General features: G+C 42.2%; 2 protein-coding genes across 6 annotated transcripts in view; both read right to left on the bottom strand.

Annotated features, from left to right (window-relative positions):
• GCC2 (GRIP and coiled-coil domain containing 2) overlaps positions 1 to 1640 on the bottom strand; it is a 29313-nt gene extending 27673 nt beyond the window's left edge. The window contains exon 1 of the mRNA XM_050331278.1: positions 1514 to 1640. Within this exon, the coding sequence (XP_050187235.1) occupies positions 1514 to 1615 (102 nt within the window). The 5' untranslated portion in view covers positions 1616 to 1640. The remainder of the gene's footprint in view (positions 1 to 1513) is intronic.
• A 6602-nt stretch (positions 1641 to 8242) lies between these two features.
• On the bottom strand, positions 8243 to 17328 carry SULT1C4 (sulfotransferase family 1C member 4). Of its 5 annotated transcripts, none has more exons than XM_050331292.1 (10): positions 17116 to 17328; positions 14969 to 15234; positions 13788 to 14005; positions 12686 to 12863; positions 11480 to 11617; positions 10134 to 10231; positions 9685 to 9811; positions 9140 to 9234; positions 8752 to 8932; positions 8243 to 8596 (listed from the first exon to the last, which is right to left on the bottom strand). In XM_050331292.1, the coding sequence occupies exons 4-10, from the start codon at positions 12849 to 12851 to the stop codon at positions 8484 to 8486; spliced, it is 918 nt and encodes a 305-aa protein (XP_050187249.1). In that variant the 5' UTR covers positions 12852 to 12863; positions 13788 to 14005; positions 14969 to 15234; positions 17116 to 17328; the 3' UTR covers positions 8243 to 8483. The 5 variants fall into 5 exon arrangements, with proteins under 5 accessions (XP_050187249.1, XP_050187251.1, XP_050187248.1 ...); XM_050331294.1 differs by lacking the exon at positions 17116 to 17328 and adding an exon at positions 16805 to 17082 and having other exon boundaries at positions 14969 to 15697; XM_050331291.1 differs by lacking the exon at positions 17116 to 17328 and having other exon boundaries at positions 14969 to 17082.
• Between the last annotated feature and the right edge of the window lie 1763 nt (positions 17329 to 19091).

The following is a 19091-nucleotide window of genomic DNA, read 5'->3' as shown; positions in this document are numbered from 1 at the left end:
GCAGTAGACTTAGCAAAACACTGTCACTACAAGCAGTATGCTTAGATAGCATAATTAAGTATAGCAAACCACATGTGCTGTTTAGAAAATAACAGCTCACGTCTCTCCATACTACAGCAAGGTCAGATGAATCTTTTTCTCACAATATTTTTACTCTCCTTTAAGCTAATACATACAGAGGCAGAACCACATATCGTGTAGAACAACACATCTAGTTTTGCTGTTCTGGTAACAGAACCCAGAAGCAGTTCATGTAAAGCGCTTCACTCATTTGAAATAGAAGAACAAGAAGGAAGATGAGCTACTAAAAGACCCTAAACTTCTCATTGATTAGGTGCATCCAAGCTGCAAGCCAGTAGACAGTAAGTATGCTTTTAAGCCCAACACTGAATACTGTGAGGATTTTTAGGCTTCTAGTCCACCATTCTGAAACCAGGGTATGCTTCCATACTTTACTAATATATATATATATACACATACACACATATATATACATTCTTTTTTTTATTTCAAGTCACTTTATCTACTCTAAGGTGTTTCTATGTCATATTTCAGCATGTTCTATATATTTTAACTGCTATCTGTCCCTCACTTTTGCAATAGCTTAACACAGAAAAAAAGTCTTAGAAAGCCTAACGAATGCACAAATGCAATATATTAGTTTTTGTTGTGAACTGTGGCAATAATGACCACCACGAACAGCAATCTTCTGGGCAGTGTGCAACTATTAGGCATCACCAACTCTAAGCGTACCAAGTCACATCAAAACACTTTTTGAATTGTGATTGCTTCAACAGCAGCACTAAAGCTCCATTAGAACGTGAGCAGCTCAGACATTACCCGGAGAGTCGATTTATTGTATGAACTTTAAACTCTTCAGCGCTGTATTTGGATTTGCCTTGGTGTTTTACGAAAGCTACACTAGATACAGACGCTTCAATGATTTATTTGCTTGTGTTGGTAGGTGTTTCACAGCTGACGTGGTGTTAACACAGCGGGTCACCGCAGCGGAACGGGAGCCCTTGTTGGCCCGTGGGTGCTCTCACAGAGTCACCACTCCGCGCACCCGCCGTGTCACCCGAGCCTCGCTCCCCTCGAGTCCCTTCCAGCACCGCCTGCTCCCCCCCGGCCCTGACAACAGCGCGACGCCCCCACCCTGTAAGCAGGGGGGCACTGAGTAACCCCTTGTAGCCCGGCCCGGCGCTCGCATTTCCGCAGGGCAGGGCCGGAGCGCCCCTTCCCACCCCGGCCCGGGCGGGCCCCGCGCAGCTGCCGCCCACCGGGCTGCGCCGCCCGCGGAGGCAGCGAGGAGGCGGCGCAGGGGCCCGCGGGCTTCCCCGCCCGTCACCGCGGGCAGGGACCCCGGGAGGGGGAGGCGGAGAAGGGGCTGGTCCTCACCCTCCCCGGCCCCGCCACGCCGCACCCCAAGGTCACGCACCGCCCCCCTGCCCACCCGCTCCAGCTGCGGTTCCCCTCCGAGGGCCCCGCGCCCCCTCTCCCCTAGCCGCGTTACCTCCATGGCGGGGCCGGCCGGCGGCAGGGGCGGGCAGGTCGCGGCGCCGCAGCCCCTGTCAGCGCCGCTACATCCTCCCCGGCCCGCTTCCGCCTCCGTCATCCCGGCACGCCGGGAACGCGGCTCCCGGCCCGCCGCGCTCCGCCTGCCCGTCACCGAGCACCGCCCCGGGGCGGGAGGGGGCGCGGGCTGCGCCGAGGCTCGGCTTGCCCCGGGGCCCGGCTGCCCCGGCTGCGGAGGCGGCCTGAGACGGGCATGAGCTGGGAAGAGCACGTAACGCTGCCGAAATCATGGTCTCCGCCTCATAAAAGCGGCACAGGTGTACGGCTACACCACCGCTGTAACCTGCCCCTTCCCTGTTCCTGAAGGGCTCCTGAGGGGAACCCACAGCTGCAGGCACGAGTGTCACCGTTGGGAGAACATGACGTGAAGAGCAAAGTGTCAGGCAGAAACTTAACAGTTCAAGACTCTGTCTTTAATATCTTAATGGAAGCACAAAGTGACTAAGTTATTTATCGAATAAATGCGACGGGTGACAAGAGGATGGTGCCAGACTCTTCAGAGGTGACCAGTGACAGGACGAGGAGCAATGGCCAGAAACTAAAACACAAGAAGTTCCATTTCAACATGGGCGAGAATTTTACACTGAGAGTGGCAGAGCACTGGAACAGGCTTCCCAGGGAGGTTGTGAAGTCTCCTCCTCTGGAGGCATTCCAAACCCACTTGTGTGTGATCCTGTATAACCTGCTCTAGATGACCCTGCCTTTGCAGGAAGGTTAGACTAGATGATCCCCAGAGAGGTCCCTTCCAACACTTAAGTATTCTGTCATTCTGTAAATTTAAAAATGAAGGTGAAGGACTTACAGGAAAATTACCAGAAGCCAGATATTATGGCTTGTAGTTACGTGTTTTTTAAGAGACATTTTTTATGCCAGTTTGGGTAGGCATTTGAGGGGACCAATACCTACTTTAAAGGGTACACGTTTTTCATTGTAATCATGCATGCACTTTGGTAGTGCCTGAATTATTTTTCACATTTTCATGATAAGTAATTGATTTTTAATGAGAAGTTGCCTGAGAGAAACAATTTAGGCATATTTACGGTTCACTGGATAAATACTGAATACCACCAAGTTAATTATAATGTCATGAGAGAATATCTATTTTAATTTTAAAAATGAGAATCATGTTAGTCAAAATGCTGCTCTCAGAAGAATAATTTGCATTTTTCCAAGTCTGCTTACAGTCATTCTTCTTTTAAATTTCAAATGGCAACTAGTGACAAAAGACAGAAAGGTTCTTCACATATACCTCAGAAATTGTTTCCTTTTTTCCTTTTCACCTCCAATGCATTCACTGTACATTGTATATATTTACTGTGTATTGTAGTCTATGCAGGTACACAACTGTGGCAGGAACATATGGTTCCATGGTCACACAGGTTGCTGGCAAGGAATAAATGCCCCTAATGAAACATCAAGAAGCTGTTTTTTCGTTACTTCTGTTATACTTTTTAGAAGCCTCATAGGGCATTGAACAGGTAAATTCTTCCTTTCCCTTTCCCCTTTGGGATACTCTGAGCTGAGTACCTACACCTGTGCTGCCATGATCTAACATGGGTGTTTTACACAATTTCAAGAAGACCATTTCTAGATACAGTCCTTCCAAAACTATTCTTAGCTAAAGCTTTTCATACCAAACAATGCCATACTGCACAGCTCTTGTGCTTCGAGGTCAGCCTCCAACTGAATTTAGACATTTGGGAGAACACTTCAGGAAAGTTTACCTTCTCTTTTGGAAAACCCCAGAGAAAACAATGTTTCATGCAAATTTGCTCCTTCCATCTGTCCTCAGAAAATATGTATTATGATCCAGCTCTTGGGTCATCTCATGTCTTAGCCTATAAAGAAATTGATTTTGGAGACAATCCAAGGCAGACATAAAAGAGTTTTCAGATGTGTTTGTACTGAAGACTGGCTTACTCATCCCAGGCTTTCTGGGGATTCTGGCTGGGAACTACTCACCCTCCCCTTGCTCCCTGTTCCTGTGAAACAAGTACTTCACAGAGACAGATTAATTCTCCCCTCCCACCCCCCTCCATTTTGTGGAACAGAATTTAGGTGTATTTTTACATCTGAGATTGTCTTTGACAGTCTTTTGTTCTGGTCCTGAATTGCAAAAGCAAGTGCAAAGCATCCTGATTAGGGAATGGTACAAAAATTTTAAAGTTTCTAGAATAACTAGAAGAAAAAAAATTGAGGGTTTTGGTTTGTTACAATAAACTGTACATTGCTCCATATTTTGTGGGAAAAAAGTGTCAATTTGTACCTGCAATAGTCTTACATAGTTTTCTTAAACAGTTTATGAATTGCATGTCTTTCATATCTAGAAGGAGCCAGTAAGTTGATACATAATAAATCATGTATCTAATTTGAAACAAGTTAAGTGAGAAAAACTAGAATAATTTACATGCTTCCTATATCCTGGGATATTATTATCTTTGTAAAAGAGAATTAATTATTATTTTTAAATAGCATTGTTTATGTAAAACAATATTGTCAGGACATTTATGAGATGTGTTGGGGCAGAGAGCATAACAAACTTTCAATCCTGCTTTCATTGGGAAGCCAAGTCCCAGGGGCTGTGATTAGCCCTTACTTCAAGGCAGGGTGCAAATGCTTGTTCACTGTCGTTGGAATTATTAGACCTGCAAGAATTTTCTGAAGAGCATAGAATGAGAAAATTACTCTAGTTTTGCAGCTGAGGAATGTGTTTTCAGCATACAAGAGCTGATGCTTTAAATACTTTCCACTGTAGAATCTGCCTTTGCAACAGATTCTGAAGATTGCAAACTCCTGCTTGTGAACCAAGCTGGGTCAGAGTTCTTGCTTTGAGCTACTTCTATGTCTTTTCCACATGCCACGTTAGTATAAAGGAAAGCAACATATGAATTTACAATATGTTAACTATTCTTCTCTGTTTGGAAACTTAAAGTATTCCCCCTGCTCTGTGCAAATGAACTGTAGATTATTTGGCTGACTATGACCATTTCATTGGCTTGAGTTGAGGTGTGATAACTTCTTACAGGAGTGGAATGAAAAAAGTTAAGAGTTATTAATCTCAGTACTAATTTGTGTGTAAAGAATTTGATTAGGTGTTAAAAAACCAAAATTGTATACATAGTCCTTAATTCTGGTCTCAAACTGCAGTAGGAAACAGAGGTGATTAGTTTGGTGTTCTTATCAGCAAAACCCACCAAGCCTGCTGAATAATTAGAGTGAAATTGAAAAAAGGAGCCTTTTTTTTCCTGCACTTGGGGTTGGGTCTGACTATGAAAGCCTGTTCAGTTGTTAACAGAATACGAAAGTCCTTTTAATTGCACACAGAGTGTGATAGCAATTAGACCACGAGTGAGGGTTATTGGTACAAAAATTACTGTGAATCAAGAGGCCCAATTTTAATAATTAAAAAAAAAAAAGTTAGTTACCTTCATTTTTAGGTGCTTAACCTAAGACTCTATCTACACCTGTATGGACTGTACCAGAGCAGGACCCAGTGTAGCTTGCTTTTGACATAATCCCTCTGTCTTCATGTCATGGTAGATGGCTTCAACTGTGAGCCGTCACACAGTCCTAAAGGCAATGTGAGCTCACACAACGGATAAATATCAGCTGCCCTTGCAGCAGGCTATGCCAAAGCCCTTCTGAAAAATAGTCCACGAGTAATTTGCCTCTTCAACATGAACCATGGGACACTGCTGCATGACAGCATTCCTGATCTACCTACACAGTGCCTAAGTCTGTTCTTGGTTTGGAGGGCAAACAGAGCCTTTTATCCAGCCTAAGCCTGTGACTTTCAGTCTGGCAGCACAGTTTGATTGCAACCTATCAGTATGAAGGCCTTAACTTTCATTTGCAGTGTGCCTCCAGGCTCACCTACAGTGAGACAGACCTTGCAACATACATGGAGGATGTGAGGGAATATGGAAGATTCAGTCCAGGCTTAAAATATGTTAATGTACCTTGAAAAAATGGCAGCATTAATAATTAACCTTGTTGTAAAGATAATGCTTTTTGTGAACATATTGTCACAAATCATTATAAAAAACTTACAAAGTATATGTTATAGGATAGGATATCCATATCTGATACAGATAGGACAAATTAAATAAAAACTTCTTCCTGTACATAGTCTGTGTTCCTAACTGGACAAACAGCAACTTTCAATCCAAGCATGAAGCCGATTATCTACAGTTAAATTAGTGGAAAGGAAAGCAATGTCCATCTGTCTTTGAATGCTAGCTGGGAAGATAAAACAGCTCTCTTCTGTGTTTCTTTCTTTAATTTTTTGAAGCTTGGTGCTTCTTCCGTTCTGTTTCGCAAATGGTTGCATTCCATGTGAAAGTAAAACAGTTCCCTTAGTTGCTGTTGACAGCCAAGCTAAAGGCTGGTCACGACTACTCTAGTAATAATACAGCAGTACCTGTTAAACAGTCTGTATCAAAGCAGGAATCTTCAGTCATTTCTGCAGGAGCATTTGTTTTGGTAGTTGTTCACGCAGAGCAACATGAGCAATATGAAACAGAACCATGTGAACAGTTACTATGTTATTGATTTTGAGACTTTTTTAAGAGATGAATAACAGAGTTTCTCCACTATCAAAACTCTGCATGTACACTCTCTTATAAAAGAAGACACAAGCAGCATTGAAGAAGTTGCTGAGGGATTGCATTAGCTAAACTAACACAGAAGATGTTGCACCTGAGAAGGTTAGTAAAACTGTGCATCTAGGCAACTGGATGAATATAAGGCATAGATGTATATTCAGGACATATGTCTAATAAACAGAGTTCTACCTCCACAGTAAACAGTCCTTTGTTTGCACCAGAAGCTTGTGTTTGTTTCCCCCCTTTTTATTCTGGGACTGCACTCTGACCTGTGTTAGTTTTTATCTGTTGTTCATAGCAGCTGAATTGCAGCTGGGTGAAGAGTTACCTAAGCAAGTGAGGGAGCAAAGGTGACTTTCCCAGTGTGATACAAGCCCCTTATTATATGGTGCCTCTATCCTTGTGGTGGCTGTGCAGCTGCCTTTCAGCCACTGTCAGCATTTTGCACTTCTGATAGATTCAGAGATTTCAAAGGAGGAGCAAATATGTCTTCTGTGTGACCTTTTGTATAGAGCTGCTCAGAAAATGTCACCAAGATACTGAGTTAAGCATGTTTTCCATTTACTGATATCTCTTGTGGCACTGAATGAGGATTAGATTGACAAAGTGTGCTGACTCATGTGGTTTCATAGAGCAATCCAGGAGAATGGAAATATCCGAGAGAGCAGGCAACCAACGCCTTTTCCTCATACTGGCAATAGTGAGATAGTAAATCAGGTTAATCATAAACAAAAACCAAACAAGTAGAAGAAAGCTCCTCAGGCTGGTAGTTAGCCTTGCTGTGATGAACAGCAGTGCCTCTGACAGGTAATTTTTTTCTCAGGTAGTCATTTTACTGAGACATCCTTTGTTTGTGGGCAGGAATCTGTTGATCTAAGCCTTAAAAAAATATATATAGTGTGCTAATATATTAAATGTGTGTTTCTGGTTTCAGTGATTCCTTCATTTTTGGGGGAAACTCATTGGGCAGGGAACTGCCAATGTAACTTCCACATTTAACATGAAGCCTTTTGTTTGTTTTCAAACTTGTTGAAAGATTATTGCTGCCCTTTAGAGGACTGCATTCATTTTAGATATTTGGATTAAGTAGGTTGCCTGAAATGGACTGTGCATGTTGACATGGGCCAAAGAGAAAATAACCCCAGCAAGCATTTCTTGTGTTAAACTAGATTAAATGAGACTAAGAGAATATTCTCCTTCAGCTTCTGTAGTCTGCACTGCATTCCTTCTAACATTCAGAGTGCAAACCCAGTTAAGCAGGAACTCTTTGGGGCCTTTTTTATGTGCCAAGCTCAATGGTGGCACTTTAAAACCAAAAGTGGATTGGTAACAGTTGCCTATACTTAACTGGGTTATGAATTGTTTTTGTTAATTTTGCACAAGCTCAAAGCATGGTTATAGTGGTGATACTAATGCTAAAGCAGAACTGTTTTTTATTTCCTAATATCAACCAGGCCCTATTGCAACTAAGAGCCCTCAGTGGGACGTTTATATATTTGATTAAAAATGGAGTAAAGGAGGAGGCAATAACGTGAGACATCTGATGAACACTTACAACAGTGAAGATGGAGATGGTATGTGCAGCACTGACTCTTGACCTGGTGTGGGTCAACTTTCAGAATTCTCCAAATGTTAACAGAAGAATATGATATCTAGTTGAGAAGGCAAATGTGAGAAAAGCTTCTACTCTTAATGCAGTAAGGACTACTGCCTCTACAGCTGGATTCTAAATAAATGCCTGTGTGTAGCCCTTTAGCAAATTTGATCAAAGGAAGTAAGGGGTGTTTGGTGGTTTTGGAAATATTGCTTTCATCTCAACAGCATTTATGATGTCCAGCTTAAAATGAGAGAAAAGGAAATTTATTCTACTTTGTGCTGTTCTGTTGCTCTCTTTATACTTGACCACCTTTGAATTTGTTTGTTGTTATTTCTTGATTAATGTTCATACAATCGGTTGTGCTCTTTTAACACCATTTTTCCCTATTGGTTCCTAGTTTCTGTAAGAGTTTGATTTGAAAATGCCAGCAATATCAACTACAGTTTTACAAGGACAAAAGCTCAAAGCATATCTGAAATATTTTTATTAATGCTGAAAGTTATTGCGGTAGTGATGAATGAGAAGTATCCAATGGAATTATTTTCTTCAACGAGACTTAAAGTTTGGCATAATTTGGGCACTCTGACAATAATGAAAAATCAGTGGGGTGTGAAGAGAGATGGAAATCCTAGGATCGCTGGCATTTTGTGAGGGCAAAATATATGACGTGGAAAAGACTGAAGATCATTAATTCCCATTGCAAATAATCACAATTCCATGCGAAAAACAAGAGAGGTATCAGACATTTTCTTCTTATAATCTTCATCAAATTTCTCATTCTGTGCCACAGTGAAATGATTTTTCCAGTCTGCAACAGTCCCTAAGAAACAGCAAAGCAAACAAAGGAAAAAGATTAATTTATCAGTATTTCCTGAAGCCAATTACCAAGAGCTCACTAGATCCTTGTACTTCAAGGTTTATTTCAAAGCAGAATGACAACCAAAAAGAGCTGATTTAAGTAACAAATCTCAGTACCTTTTCTCATGAATGGGGAAACAGAGTGATCCATAATTCCATTAAAGTCTTTAGTGTAGTTTGTCATGGGATTTTCCTTCATTACCTCAAACGAGGTGTGGTGGACTATCTTGTTTAGAACCTCCTGGCTCAAGTCCTTCTCCAGGAACTTTGCAATCTTCTGAATTTCTTGCTTTGGATTCTGCAGAGACAATGACATGGGATAAAAAAAAAGAGGCAGGAAAAGAAATCAAACATAGTGTTAAAGCTGCAATTCTTAGACTGAGAAGATCAGATTGTCATAAGGTTTACAGATACAGCTGGCATTATAATACAAAAGTAGCTTGTAGGCAGTATCTAGTAGACTTCTGGATTTCAGAGCTCTATAAACATACATTCAGCCTTTTACCTCCTTCATATCTTCATAGAAGAGATAGAGAATACGGTGCTTATCTTTTGCCTTCCACCATCCTTTTACATGGTCATACCAGGAACCCCAGAGCACTGAAAAAGAAGGAACATCAACAGCAGCTATAAATGCCCTAATTGTCTTTAACACATGTGGCATTCATCGTTCCCTTATGACCAGTGCCTGGGAATTTACCATCTGGTTTTAAATCACTGTGGCCATGACTGCTTTGCTCTGTGCTTATCACAGCATTTGTGCTATTAATCCCTCTGGTGTATGGATGCTCAGAGCAGGATCCACAGCAGAATAAAGAGTTGGGTGGGTTTTTTCTCCAAATGGGAGTGTAAAGATAGGCTTAATAATCCTTTAGGTACTAATAAAATCCTGTGAATGAAGATAAATTATGACTGAAACATCTTCAGTAGTTATCATTCCACAGAGTGAAATCATCACTAGATATCAAACCATAGCTGAAATAAATAAATCATTGCAATGCATTTTTAAAATTAACAAAATCTTTTATACAACTGATTGCAGTTCATCACCTTGTCCATTCATGAATTTCTCCATGAACTCCTCCCAGGTTCCTGGCTCAGGCAATCCCTTGTTCATTCTGTGGAAATGGTAGTATGACACCAGGTTGTCTTTTGCATTTCTTGCCACATAGATTATCTTTATTGACATAAAAAGAGAGAGAGAAAAAAAAATTAACTTGCACATGATTATGTAGATATTGAGAATATCCTAAAGTTTTGTCTTGGACCTCGATGACAGCGTTTTAGGAGATATTGCTTTCAAGCTTCCATTTTCTAAAGTCCAGCTCAGGTAACTTAGTCATGACTTCTTTAGATTTTCACAGACTTTGCACATTAAAGGGAAAATATCTGTGGGGACCTTTAGGTTTCACAGACATTCTGGAAAACATATTCTGTCCTGGTTTATGTCATTTCGTTTGCCCGTGAAGTAGAGTTGAGTCCAACCTCCTCAGCCTTACCTTACAGTTTTGTTCCCAGAAGGAAGGAGGCATCAGCTTCACAGGCAGATGAGTTTTTATTGTTCTTGGAGATGGCATGGCATTAGCTAACTCTATACCTGTGGGATATTTAATTATGAGATGTGAGTTGTTCTCTAAATTGCACTAGCACTTCTTTGCTATTCTCGTACATGTGATTTTGACCATGACTTTTCAGCAGTATACCTTGCACCAATCATTCATCTCCAAAGCAATTACATAACAGTGTAACATGAGCAACATTACATAAGCATCCTCAGTGTTTCTAGGAAGTTTTTACCTATATATTCAAGTTAAAGGGGAAATATTTGTTCATATCTTCTTACTTTCTTGGGTCCACATCTAACTCCTGCATTCTGAGGGATGATGATGAATACTGATTTATAATTACTGAACCACAGTTTTTCCTTTGCAGTATTTAGTGATCTCCTCCCACTTGCACAGGTAAGAAATTTTTGCTCCTTTCTAGAATAGAAGAATATGACTGGCTGATAGACTTTCTGGATAGCACATAAATAGAAACTAGGGGAACAACAGTGGATTTTCAGTACCTATGAATATATGTGAGTACTTGGGAATATCTGGTGATATTTGGAGATGTGTTATTTCCTCTTCTCTCCTTTTGAAACATCTGTCGTGACCTTTTTTTTTTCCCTGTCATCTTCTATCATCCTCTGTCATCATGATTTTTTTGTCTCTCTCGGTGTCAATACAGTCTAACTTAGAAGAGAAAAAGTAGCACTTCTGCAGAGTTAGTCAAGCCTTTTAGCTTCAAATGTGAAGGGATTGTGACAAGGATTTGTGTGCAAGTGGAGCCCTTGTTGGGGAAAGACTCTTGTAGGAAACTGTCTTTGCAAACCAGTGATGCCTGCTGGTTACCTGAAGGTCCCATAGTTTATTTAGATGAGTAGGCCCTAGAACTGAACAGCAGTTACTTGAAACAGTGGCAAAACCACTGAAAACATTATCCACCTTTTGTAAATACATCAGTGATGGGTTTCTCTTCCATACAACCTGCAATCAGAGAATGGGATTCAATTGTCCACCAGTTGCCATCCAGTTTAGGTACCGTGGAGTATCATTCACAGCATTTGGATACCACTCTAAAACAGCATGGTCTTCAGTAGCACCTGAGTTAAATCTGCCAGCCTTGCATCACCTTGAGTAGTACTAGATGTTTACGTTAAAGCAACTGAACTAGTCCTTAATGGTGCATAGTTCTGTAACAAAGCAAGTGGGACCTTTCTCAGGAAACTTATGGCATCAGCACCAAGTGCTTGTTTTGTTTCATTTTGTCTAAAATACAAACCTACTTGTATAATACTCACCTGAGTAACGTTCAGATGGAGGTTCAGCAATAAACCACTCAAGGAAAGGATGGCGTTTGTAAGTTGTTTCACGTCTACACTTCTCAATATCTCCATTTTGTTGAATCATATCCACTATCTCCTGTGTCCATGTGGTACCTGAAAATGTCAAGTGTTTAGATGTTTCCCTCCAGGATAGCCAGGAGTCTCTTCTAGGGAACTGAAAGCCAGAAGGATGGACTCTGCATTAAAGGAGGAAGGAATAGCACAAAAGATAATGGACAAAGTGGAAAGAAAGGATAATGGGAGAAAAATGCTTAATTAGGAATACAAAGGTAATTCCCAAAGCAGAATTTCAGGGATTCCATTTTACAACAGGCTGCTTCATGCCAAAAGAAATAGCCCCCAACCCCACACCAGTACTGAAAAAAGTTCTGGGATAAACTCACTATTTTTTGGAGGTTGTATTCTTTACAGAGAGGAATGAAGCTCCCTCATTCCAATTTTCATACCTCACAAAAATTCAGGTATTTCAACTTTTGTTTTCATGATGAATTTGAGTGAAAAATTGCAATACCTGAACTTCAAGTGAGTAAAAATTCCATACAGTTTGAAAATATAAAAGAGTGACAGTTTCCATTTGAACCCCTTTAATGAAGATCAGTACATCTGCCTGAGCAACTTCATCTACCTGAGCAACTGCAAAATCTTGTGTTAAGTATTATGTATCTCATGCTTCTTTTCTTTTATAGCTGTGATCACTGTGTTAACCACATCTCCTCTGAGATACTGTGACAGGTCAGCTAGAAAACAGGCTAAGGGATAACTTGGAAAGCAATGTGGGAAGGAAATTCAGCTGTTAAGATGCTTGAATTGTGCACCTGAGGCAGATATGACATAATGTCAAGTGGACTCCCAACTTTTTTGCAGTTCAGTGACTGGGAGGTTTTAATCCAGACTGGATAAAAAACCGTGGTTTTGCTTTCAGTATGCAGACAGTGAATTAAAAGCTTTCAGGTTCTACAAAACTAGTGGTGGTGTATTTTTTGGTGTTTTTTTCCCCTACTGAAAAAACCCAACAAACCTACCCTTAAATATTGTTAATTCAAGTAATTATTTTTTTATGATCTGGTTTGGAATATGAGTCACAATAGAAAAACATAGTTTTCAATTTCAAAAATAAGCACTATCCCAAACTTTTCTATTCTCTTTCCTACACATACCAACCTGCTTTTGCATAGGTTGAAATGAGCACATCGTCAGGTCTGGCTTTGAACTTGCATACTTGATCCCAGGTGACGAGCATTGGTTTTGCTATGAGAACACCTTCCACTTCAGTTAACTCACTTCGGGGAATTGTGCCTTTCAGACTCAAATCTTTCATTTTATCCATGGCTGTTGAGCACTACATGAAGAAAGAAAGGCTTGGAATTAACTTGGTTGCTCTGAAAAAAAGCCTAAATTTACTCATCCATTCTTGAGGTCTCTCTTTTTGACTGAATTCTATGTCCTCTGATTTCTTTGGTCATGATTTGGCCCATCTGGATTCATATATAGACTCTTTAAAGCTGGATCTCATTTTCAGAAATGCTTGATATATTACTGATAGTTCTCACTATCCCTAAAATTCACTCTGTTTACTCAGATACAAAAAGATAAAAAAGCCATTATTCCCATACCAAATATATTTATGTAAAATTCTGACTGTAGATATGCTGCCTTTGAAAGGCAAGAAAAAGAGGTGTGATTCAAAAGAAAGCAGAGCATAACAATTGGCAATGAAATCAGCATTCAGGACCCAACCCTTCCTCCGTAGAGAAAATAAACAGAAATTCTTGCTAACACCCTTTGTGCTTCATACTCACGAAAATGTTTGCAGACCTTTTGTGTCTTTTGTTCTTGGATCTTTTCACTCCCAGAGTTCTCTGCCGTATTTTGAAGTTTGTTACATATAAATAACCTGAACTAGATAGATCATTAACTAAAGGTTGTTAGGCTTTAATTACTTAAATCAATCTGTTTTACAGTAACTAGTTATTGATTTCTGGATTTCTTTCAAGGAGGCCCCTTCTTAGCTATAACTTTCAGAGCTTCAAATCTGGTCAGAGGAAAGCTCTGCTTTAGGGGAGGCTATAGAACTAATCTCAATTAAAAATATCAGCCAGAAAAGAGAAAAGACATTTCAATCCCAACCGCAAACATTGCTAGACTATTTCCTTTCGTTTTCTTGTTTACGCACAGCAATTTCACACAGATTCAGTTGAGTAGAGTAAGATGTTTCATTGGGCAATGACTCAAGAAATTAAAAAAAATAAAACAAGAAACTTGCCAGAGAATTTTTTCTGCTTCAGTATCTTCAGTCCTTGGCTGTACTGACAACTATGCAGCAACTTAGATCTTCAGGCACAAGTAGGATAAAAGCTTGGGTGGGTGGAGATTCCATTCTTCCTATCAGTGTGAGCAGAGTGGAGGAGGAAGTGCAGCAGTAGCCAACAGCTGAACAGTTTTTATGGAGTGAAATCCTTGTTTGTGAAATCTTTTCTAATCCTGTGAAAGAAAAATATTTTGAGTTCTCATTTAAAGTATGATTCTTTACTGGCAACAACATTAAATGTTGGTCAATAGCTTCAGCAAGATTATTTTAATTTGCCTCTGTCATTGTGAACAGTCTTGGAATAATTAATTTTGCAAAGGTTACATGTGCACTGACACGGTTTGGGGTACAGGGGTCATACCCAGACCAGCTAGGTTCCTTCAGCTGAGCTGTAGTTCTTATCAGGATGCCTGGCAGGATCGTATTTTGTCTCACCCAGAGGGACAGACCGACCGCACTCAGGAGACAAATTGCACAGGAACAGCAGCTGTGGGTGTTAGGAGCTGATCTAACTTTATTTTACAAAATGGAAGGTTTTTATAGGGCAGATAAGGAAGATTCTGGAAAAGGGGAAAGGTATGCAAAAACTTGGACAGGACATTGGTTAGGATTAGGGATTGACAGATACAAAAGAGGGGGGATACATGAATCTTCAGATAACTTTTAAGTACCTAATTGGAAAGGCCAGATGCCTGGACCAGACACTGTTCAATCAAAGGAAGCCTGCTCTCTCCTGTAAGAGAAAGCTTACAATCTAACAGAGACAGTCTGTTTATCTTATACTGTCTGGCCCACATCACCAGAAGTTGTCTCTTTCCACCTTCTAAAATCCTCCTCCTCCTGTTCACCCCCAACAGTGCACAAGCAAAGGGAAAAAATCCCAGAAGATTTTATTCTCTACTTCCCAACAGCAGGTGATGTCCAGCCACTGTCCAGGAAGCAGGGTTTCAGCCCACATGGTAATTGCTCTGTGTAAGCCTACTGCACTCATACTAGCACTGTGAAGGCTTTTAAGGGGGAATTTTTCTCCATCTTATGTATGTGGCATTCGCAACTTCTCTGGACAACCTGTTCTATCCAGTGTCTCACCACCCTCACAGTAAAGAATTTCTTTTGAACAACTAGTGTAAACCTACCCTCTTTCGGTTGGAAAGCATTCCCCCTTGTCCTGTCACTACATGTCCTTGTAAGAAGTCTCTTCCCATGTTTCTCGTAGGCTCCCTTCAGGTACTGGAAGGCCACAGTTAGGTCACCTCAAAACTTTCTCTTCTCCAGGCTGAACAATCCCAATTCTCTCAGTCTTTCCTTGCAGGAAAAATGCTCCATCCTGTCGCGGTCGAGGCGGGGAGGCGACATGGGTTTCAGGATACCAGCAGCTTTTTTATTGCAACAGTACAGCTACCTTTATACAGTTCTGGGGTGACACATGTACACACAGCATTGGTTTACCACTTCATAACAACTCATGATTGCACATACAGCCACATGTCCTAACACAATAGGCTGACATTCTAACAGGAAACCCACTGTGTCACAGTCCTACTGTCCGTGGTTAACCCTCTGCCAGGTGTAAGAAGTTCCATCTTCAGTATCTCAGTTTACTGAGAGCCCAGAGCCAGCTGGGCTCCCCAACAATTCCCCCTCTTTTGTATTATAGAAAATGCCAGCATCAGCTAATACAGGGCCCTTGCACTAGCAACATAGCAATATCAATAATCCAATACAATTACACACATAGGCAAAGAATCAACCAGTCCTTCTTTCATCAGTCCACAAGAATGGTACTCCTTCTTCTCAGTGCTGAATGTCCATAAATGAGTTGTCCATGTAGCTTGTGCATGTGCCACAGGTAGGTAGAAAGCAGACTGTTGGAGGATAAGAATATTGCTCTTCAAAAGCTAGCTGAACAGACAAGTATCCTTCCCCCCTCCTTTTTTTTTTTTTCCATTTTTTTCTTTTTTCTATTTTTTCCTTTTTTTTTTCTTTTTTCTATTTTTTTTTTTCATATTATAATTGGTAGGTTTTGACTTCTTAAAGTCTTTCAGTGCTTCAAAAAGCAGGTGTCAGGAAATTAATAATTCCATGACTCCCCTGAAAGCAACTTTAGACGTCCTGGCATCCTTGATCTCTGCTCCAAATTAGCATTGTTGCAGGAGCAGGGCATCTAGCTTGATTCCATGTTTCTCTTTAGCAGTAACTGCCACTCTGGATGACAGAGTCATCCTCTTTAGATAACATGGAATTTATTATACTCCGGTGGTTCACCTGTTCTAGACAGGTGTCTCTAAAATATCTGGGCCGGCCCCCTGCGACTTTTTTGTCACTTTTAAAACTACACCGGAGTTCCCGCCTCCAACAGCTCTCTCGGAGCTGTCTCTCTCCGTCCTTGTTTAGGACGTGAAAACCTTTTAGATTGCTTCAGGAGGTACTAATGTAAGTTACAAGCAAAGTAACAAAAAGGCGAAGCTAAACCGTAGCTGGAATGTTGCTTTGAGCAGCCCAGAGCTGATAAATGCCGGTTGACGGGATACGAGATTTCGCAGGAGTCCGAGCCAAGCGGGGGAGGCGGCACACAGCAGTTTGCCTGCCCCACAGCTGCGAGAGTAACGAAGGCAGGGTCGCTCGGAACAAAGAGCACTGCTGAGTCAGGGCACGTTTGGGGTGCGGTCTCAGCTGTTCCACGCACAGTCAGGGACGTCCGGTGATAGCGGAGGGATGCGAACCGGGCACGGAGCGGGCTGAGGCGCTGCACGGAGCTGGGATGTCAGGAGCGAGGGCTACCCAGGTTGTGCACGCAGCCACGCAGTGTCAATAGGGCTGCAGCTGGAAGGCGGAGCGAGATAACGATGCTCCAGGGGGGAGAGCGGGGCAGCCCTGCGGGAAGGCTGGGAGCGGAGCGAGATTACGAACGCTCCGAGGTAGAACGGGGCAGCGCGGCAGGAGGGTTGATAACGGACCGCTCAGTAACTTACGTAGCCGTGACAAAGTCTCAGCAGCAGCGAGAAAGTTCTCAGCAGCAGCAAAAGGCAGCTCAGCGGCATACGATCTCTCGGGCTGAGAAGCGGTGAAAGCGGAACGGGGGGGTCAGCGGCCGTCTGATCCCTCCGGGTAGCAGCTTCTCGAGATCCCGCCCGAGCGATTCTTCGTTCGCTTCTTGTCGTCGAGTTCTCTTCTATCTTCCTTCGCAATCACGTCGGGGGCTCACCATATGTCGCGGTCGAGGCGGGGAGGCGACATGGGTTTCAGAATACCAGCAGCTTTTTTATTGCAACAGTACAGCTACCTTTATACAGTTCTGGGGTGACACATGTACACACAGCATTGGTTTACCACTGTCGTAACAACTCATGATTGGACATACAGCCACATGTCCTAACACAATAGGCTGACATTCCTAACAGGAAACCCACTGTGTCACAGTCCTACTGTCCGTGGTTAACCCTCTGCCAGGTGTAAGAAGTTCCATCTTCAGTATCTCAGTTTACTGAGAGCCCAGAGCCAGCTGGGCTCCCCAACACCATCCCTCCATCTCTGTGGCCCTCCTCTGGACTTGCTCCAACAGGCTGATGTCCATCCTGTGCTGGAGCCCCCAGAGATGGAAACAGTACTTCAGGTGAGGTCTCACCAGAGCAGAGGGGCAGATTCACCTCACTCGATCTGCTGGCCACACTGCTTTTGATGCAGCCCAGAATATAGTTGGTTTTCTGGGCTGCCAGCTCATCTCCTACCTCTCATCCACCAGCACCCCCAAACCCTTCTTGGCAAGGCTGGTCTTGATCTGTTCATCCCCCAACCTGTACTGATACCAGGAGTTTCCCTGGCCTAGGTGCAGCATCTTGCACTTGGTCTTGTTAAACCGCATGAGATTCCCATGGACCCACTTCTTGGGGCTGTCCAGGTCCCACCAAATCCATCTCTCTCCAATTTAGAGAGAAGGATGTTGTGGGGAACTCTAAAGGCTTTACAGAAGTCCAGATAAATAATGTCTGTAACCCTTCCCTTCTCCCTGACATATTCACTCCATCATAGAAGGCCACTAGGTTTGGTCAGGCAGGACTTGCTGTGTATGAAGCTGTGCTGGCTGTCCTGAATCACCTCTCTGTCTTCAATGTGCCTTAACATTGCTTCTGGTAGGATCTCTTCCATGGTCTTTCCAGGCACAGAGGAGAGGCTGACAGGTCAGAAGTTCCCAGGGTCCTCCTTTCTATGCTTTTTAAAATATGGATACAATTTTCCCTTTTTTTCCAATCACCTGGGACTTCACCTGACTGCCATGACTTTTCAAGTATCGTGGAAAGTGGCTTGGCAACTACATCAGCCAAGGAGATTTTACTCTCTACTTCCCATCAGCAGGTGATGTCTGGCCACTTCCTGGGAAGCAGGGCTTCAGCACACGTAGTGGTTGTTCCAAAAGGTAAATGTTGTATATCATGATTACCCCCTCTTCCTTCTTCCTCTTCCACCTGCTGAGAAGGTGTCCTGTGGTATGAAATATGCATTTGGTCTTTGGTCAACCACTTGATCTTCTTCTGGCTCTGACACCAGGTTTTTGTTCTGAAGGATGACAACACAAGGTTAAAGTTTAATATTTCTTCTTTCAAGTTCTGTCATGGGAAGATTTGCTATTTTCCTCTCTCTATTAAACCTGAGCTGGTTCTGTTATTCTTCTCATACCTGCACCTGGCAGTTCATTTGCTGGTTTGTAATGTTATTCACCACCCTTTCAGTTACGCAGCCATGCTGGCAACGCAGTAATCCCCAAAGCGTATCAGCTGGTGAGTAAAAACAAAGAAAACCCAAGAGCTGCTTATTGAGTGACTCTTTTATTGCAGCTGTGAATCTCAGCAGCCTTTGAACAGTGAACTCAGCCAGATAAGCTACAGTGAGGTCAAAATCCACAGGGAGACAAGAATTAAGCTCACTGGCCTAGGGACTGAATTTCTGGTCTGGGATTATGATTTACAGGGCTACTTTAAAAAAAGACCAGGCACTCTCTGCAGAGAGCTTCCTCCAGGTTTCCATTGACCTTTTCCTGAGTGCAAAGTGCTGGCAGGTATTTCCTCATGTAAAAAACACTGAGTTTATTTAATTTTATTTTATTATTTGATTTGATTTTAGCTTGGCTGTGTTTTGTTATTTGCACAGGATCAGGCTTGAAATGGGATGAAGGTTACAAATCCTACATCAGTATCAAGCCCTATGATATGATTTTAAGTCTGATTTTCATCAGATATTTACCTGTCTAGATAATATAGGATA

Source organism: Myiozetetes cayanensis, unplaced genomic scaffold (genome assembly GCF_022539395.1).
Source record: "Myiozetetes cayanensis isolate MyiCay16 unplaced genomic scaffold, myiCay2020 scf5-8, whole genome shotgun sequence".
Lineage (NCBI taxonomy): Eukaryota > Metazoa > Chordata > Aves > Passeriformes > Tyrannidae > Myiozetetes > Myiozetetes cayanensis.
Note: the sequence above shows the minus strand (reverse complement) of the source record. Positions and strands in the feature narration are given on the sequence as shown.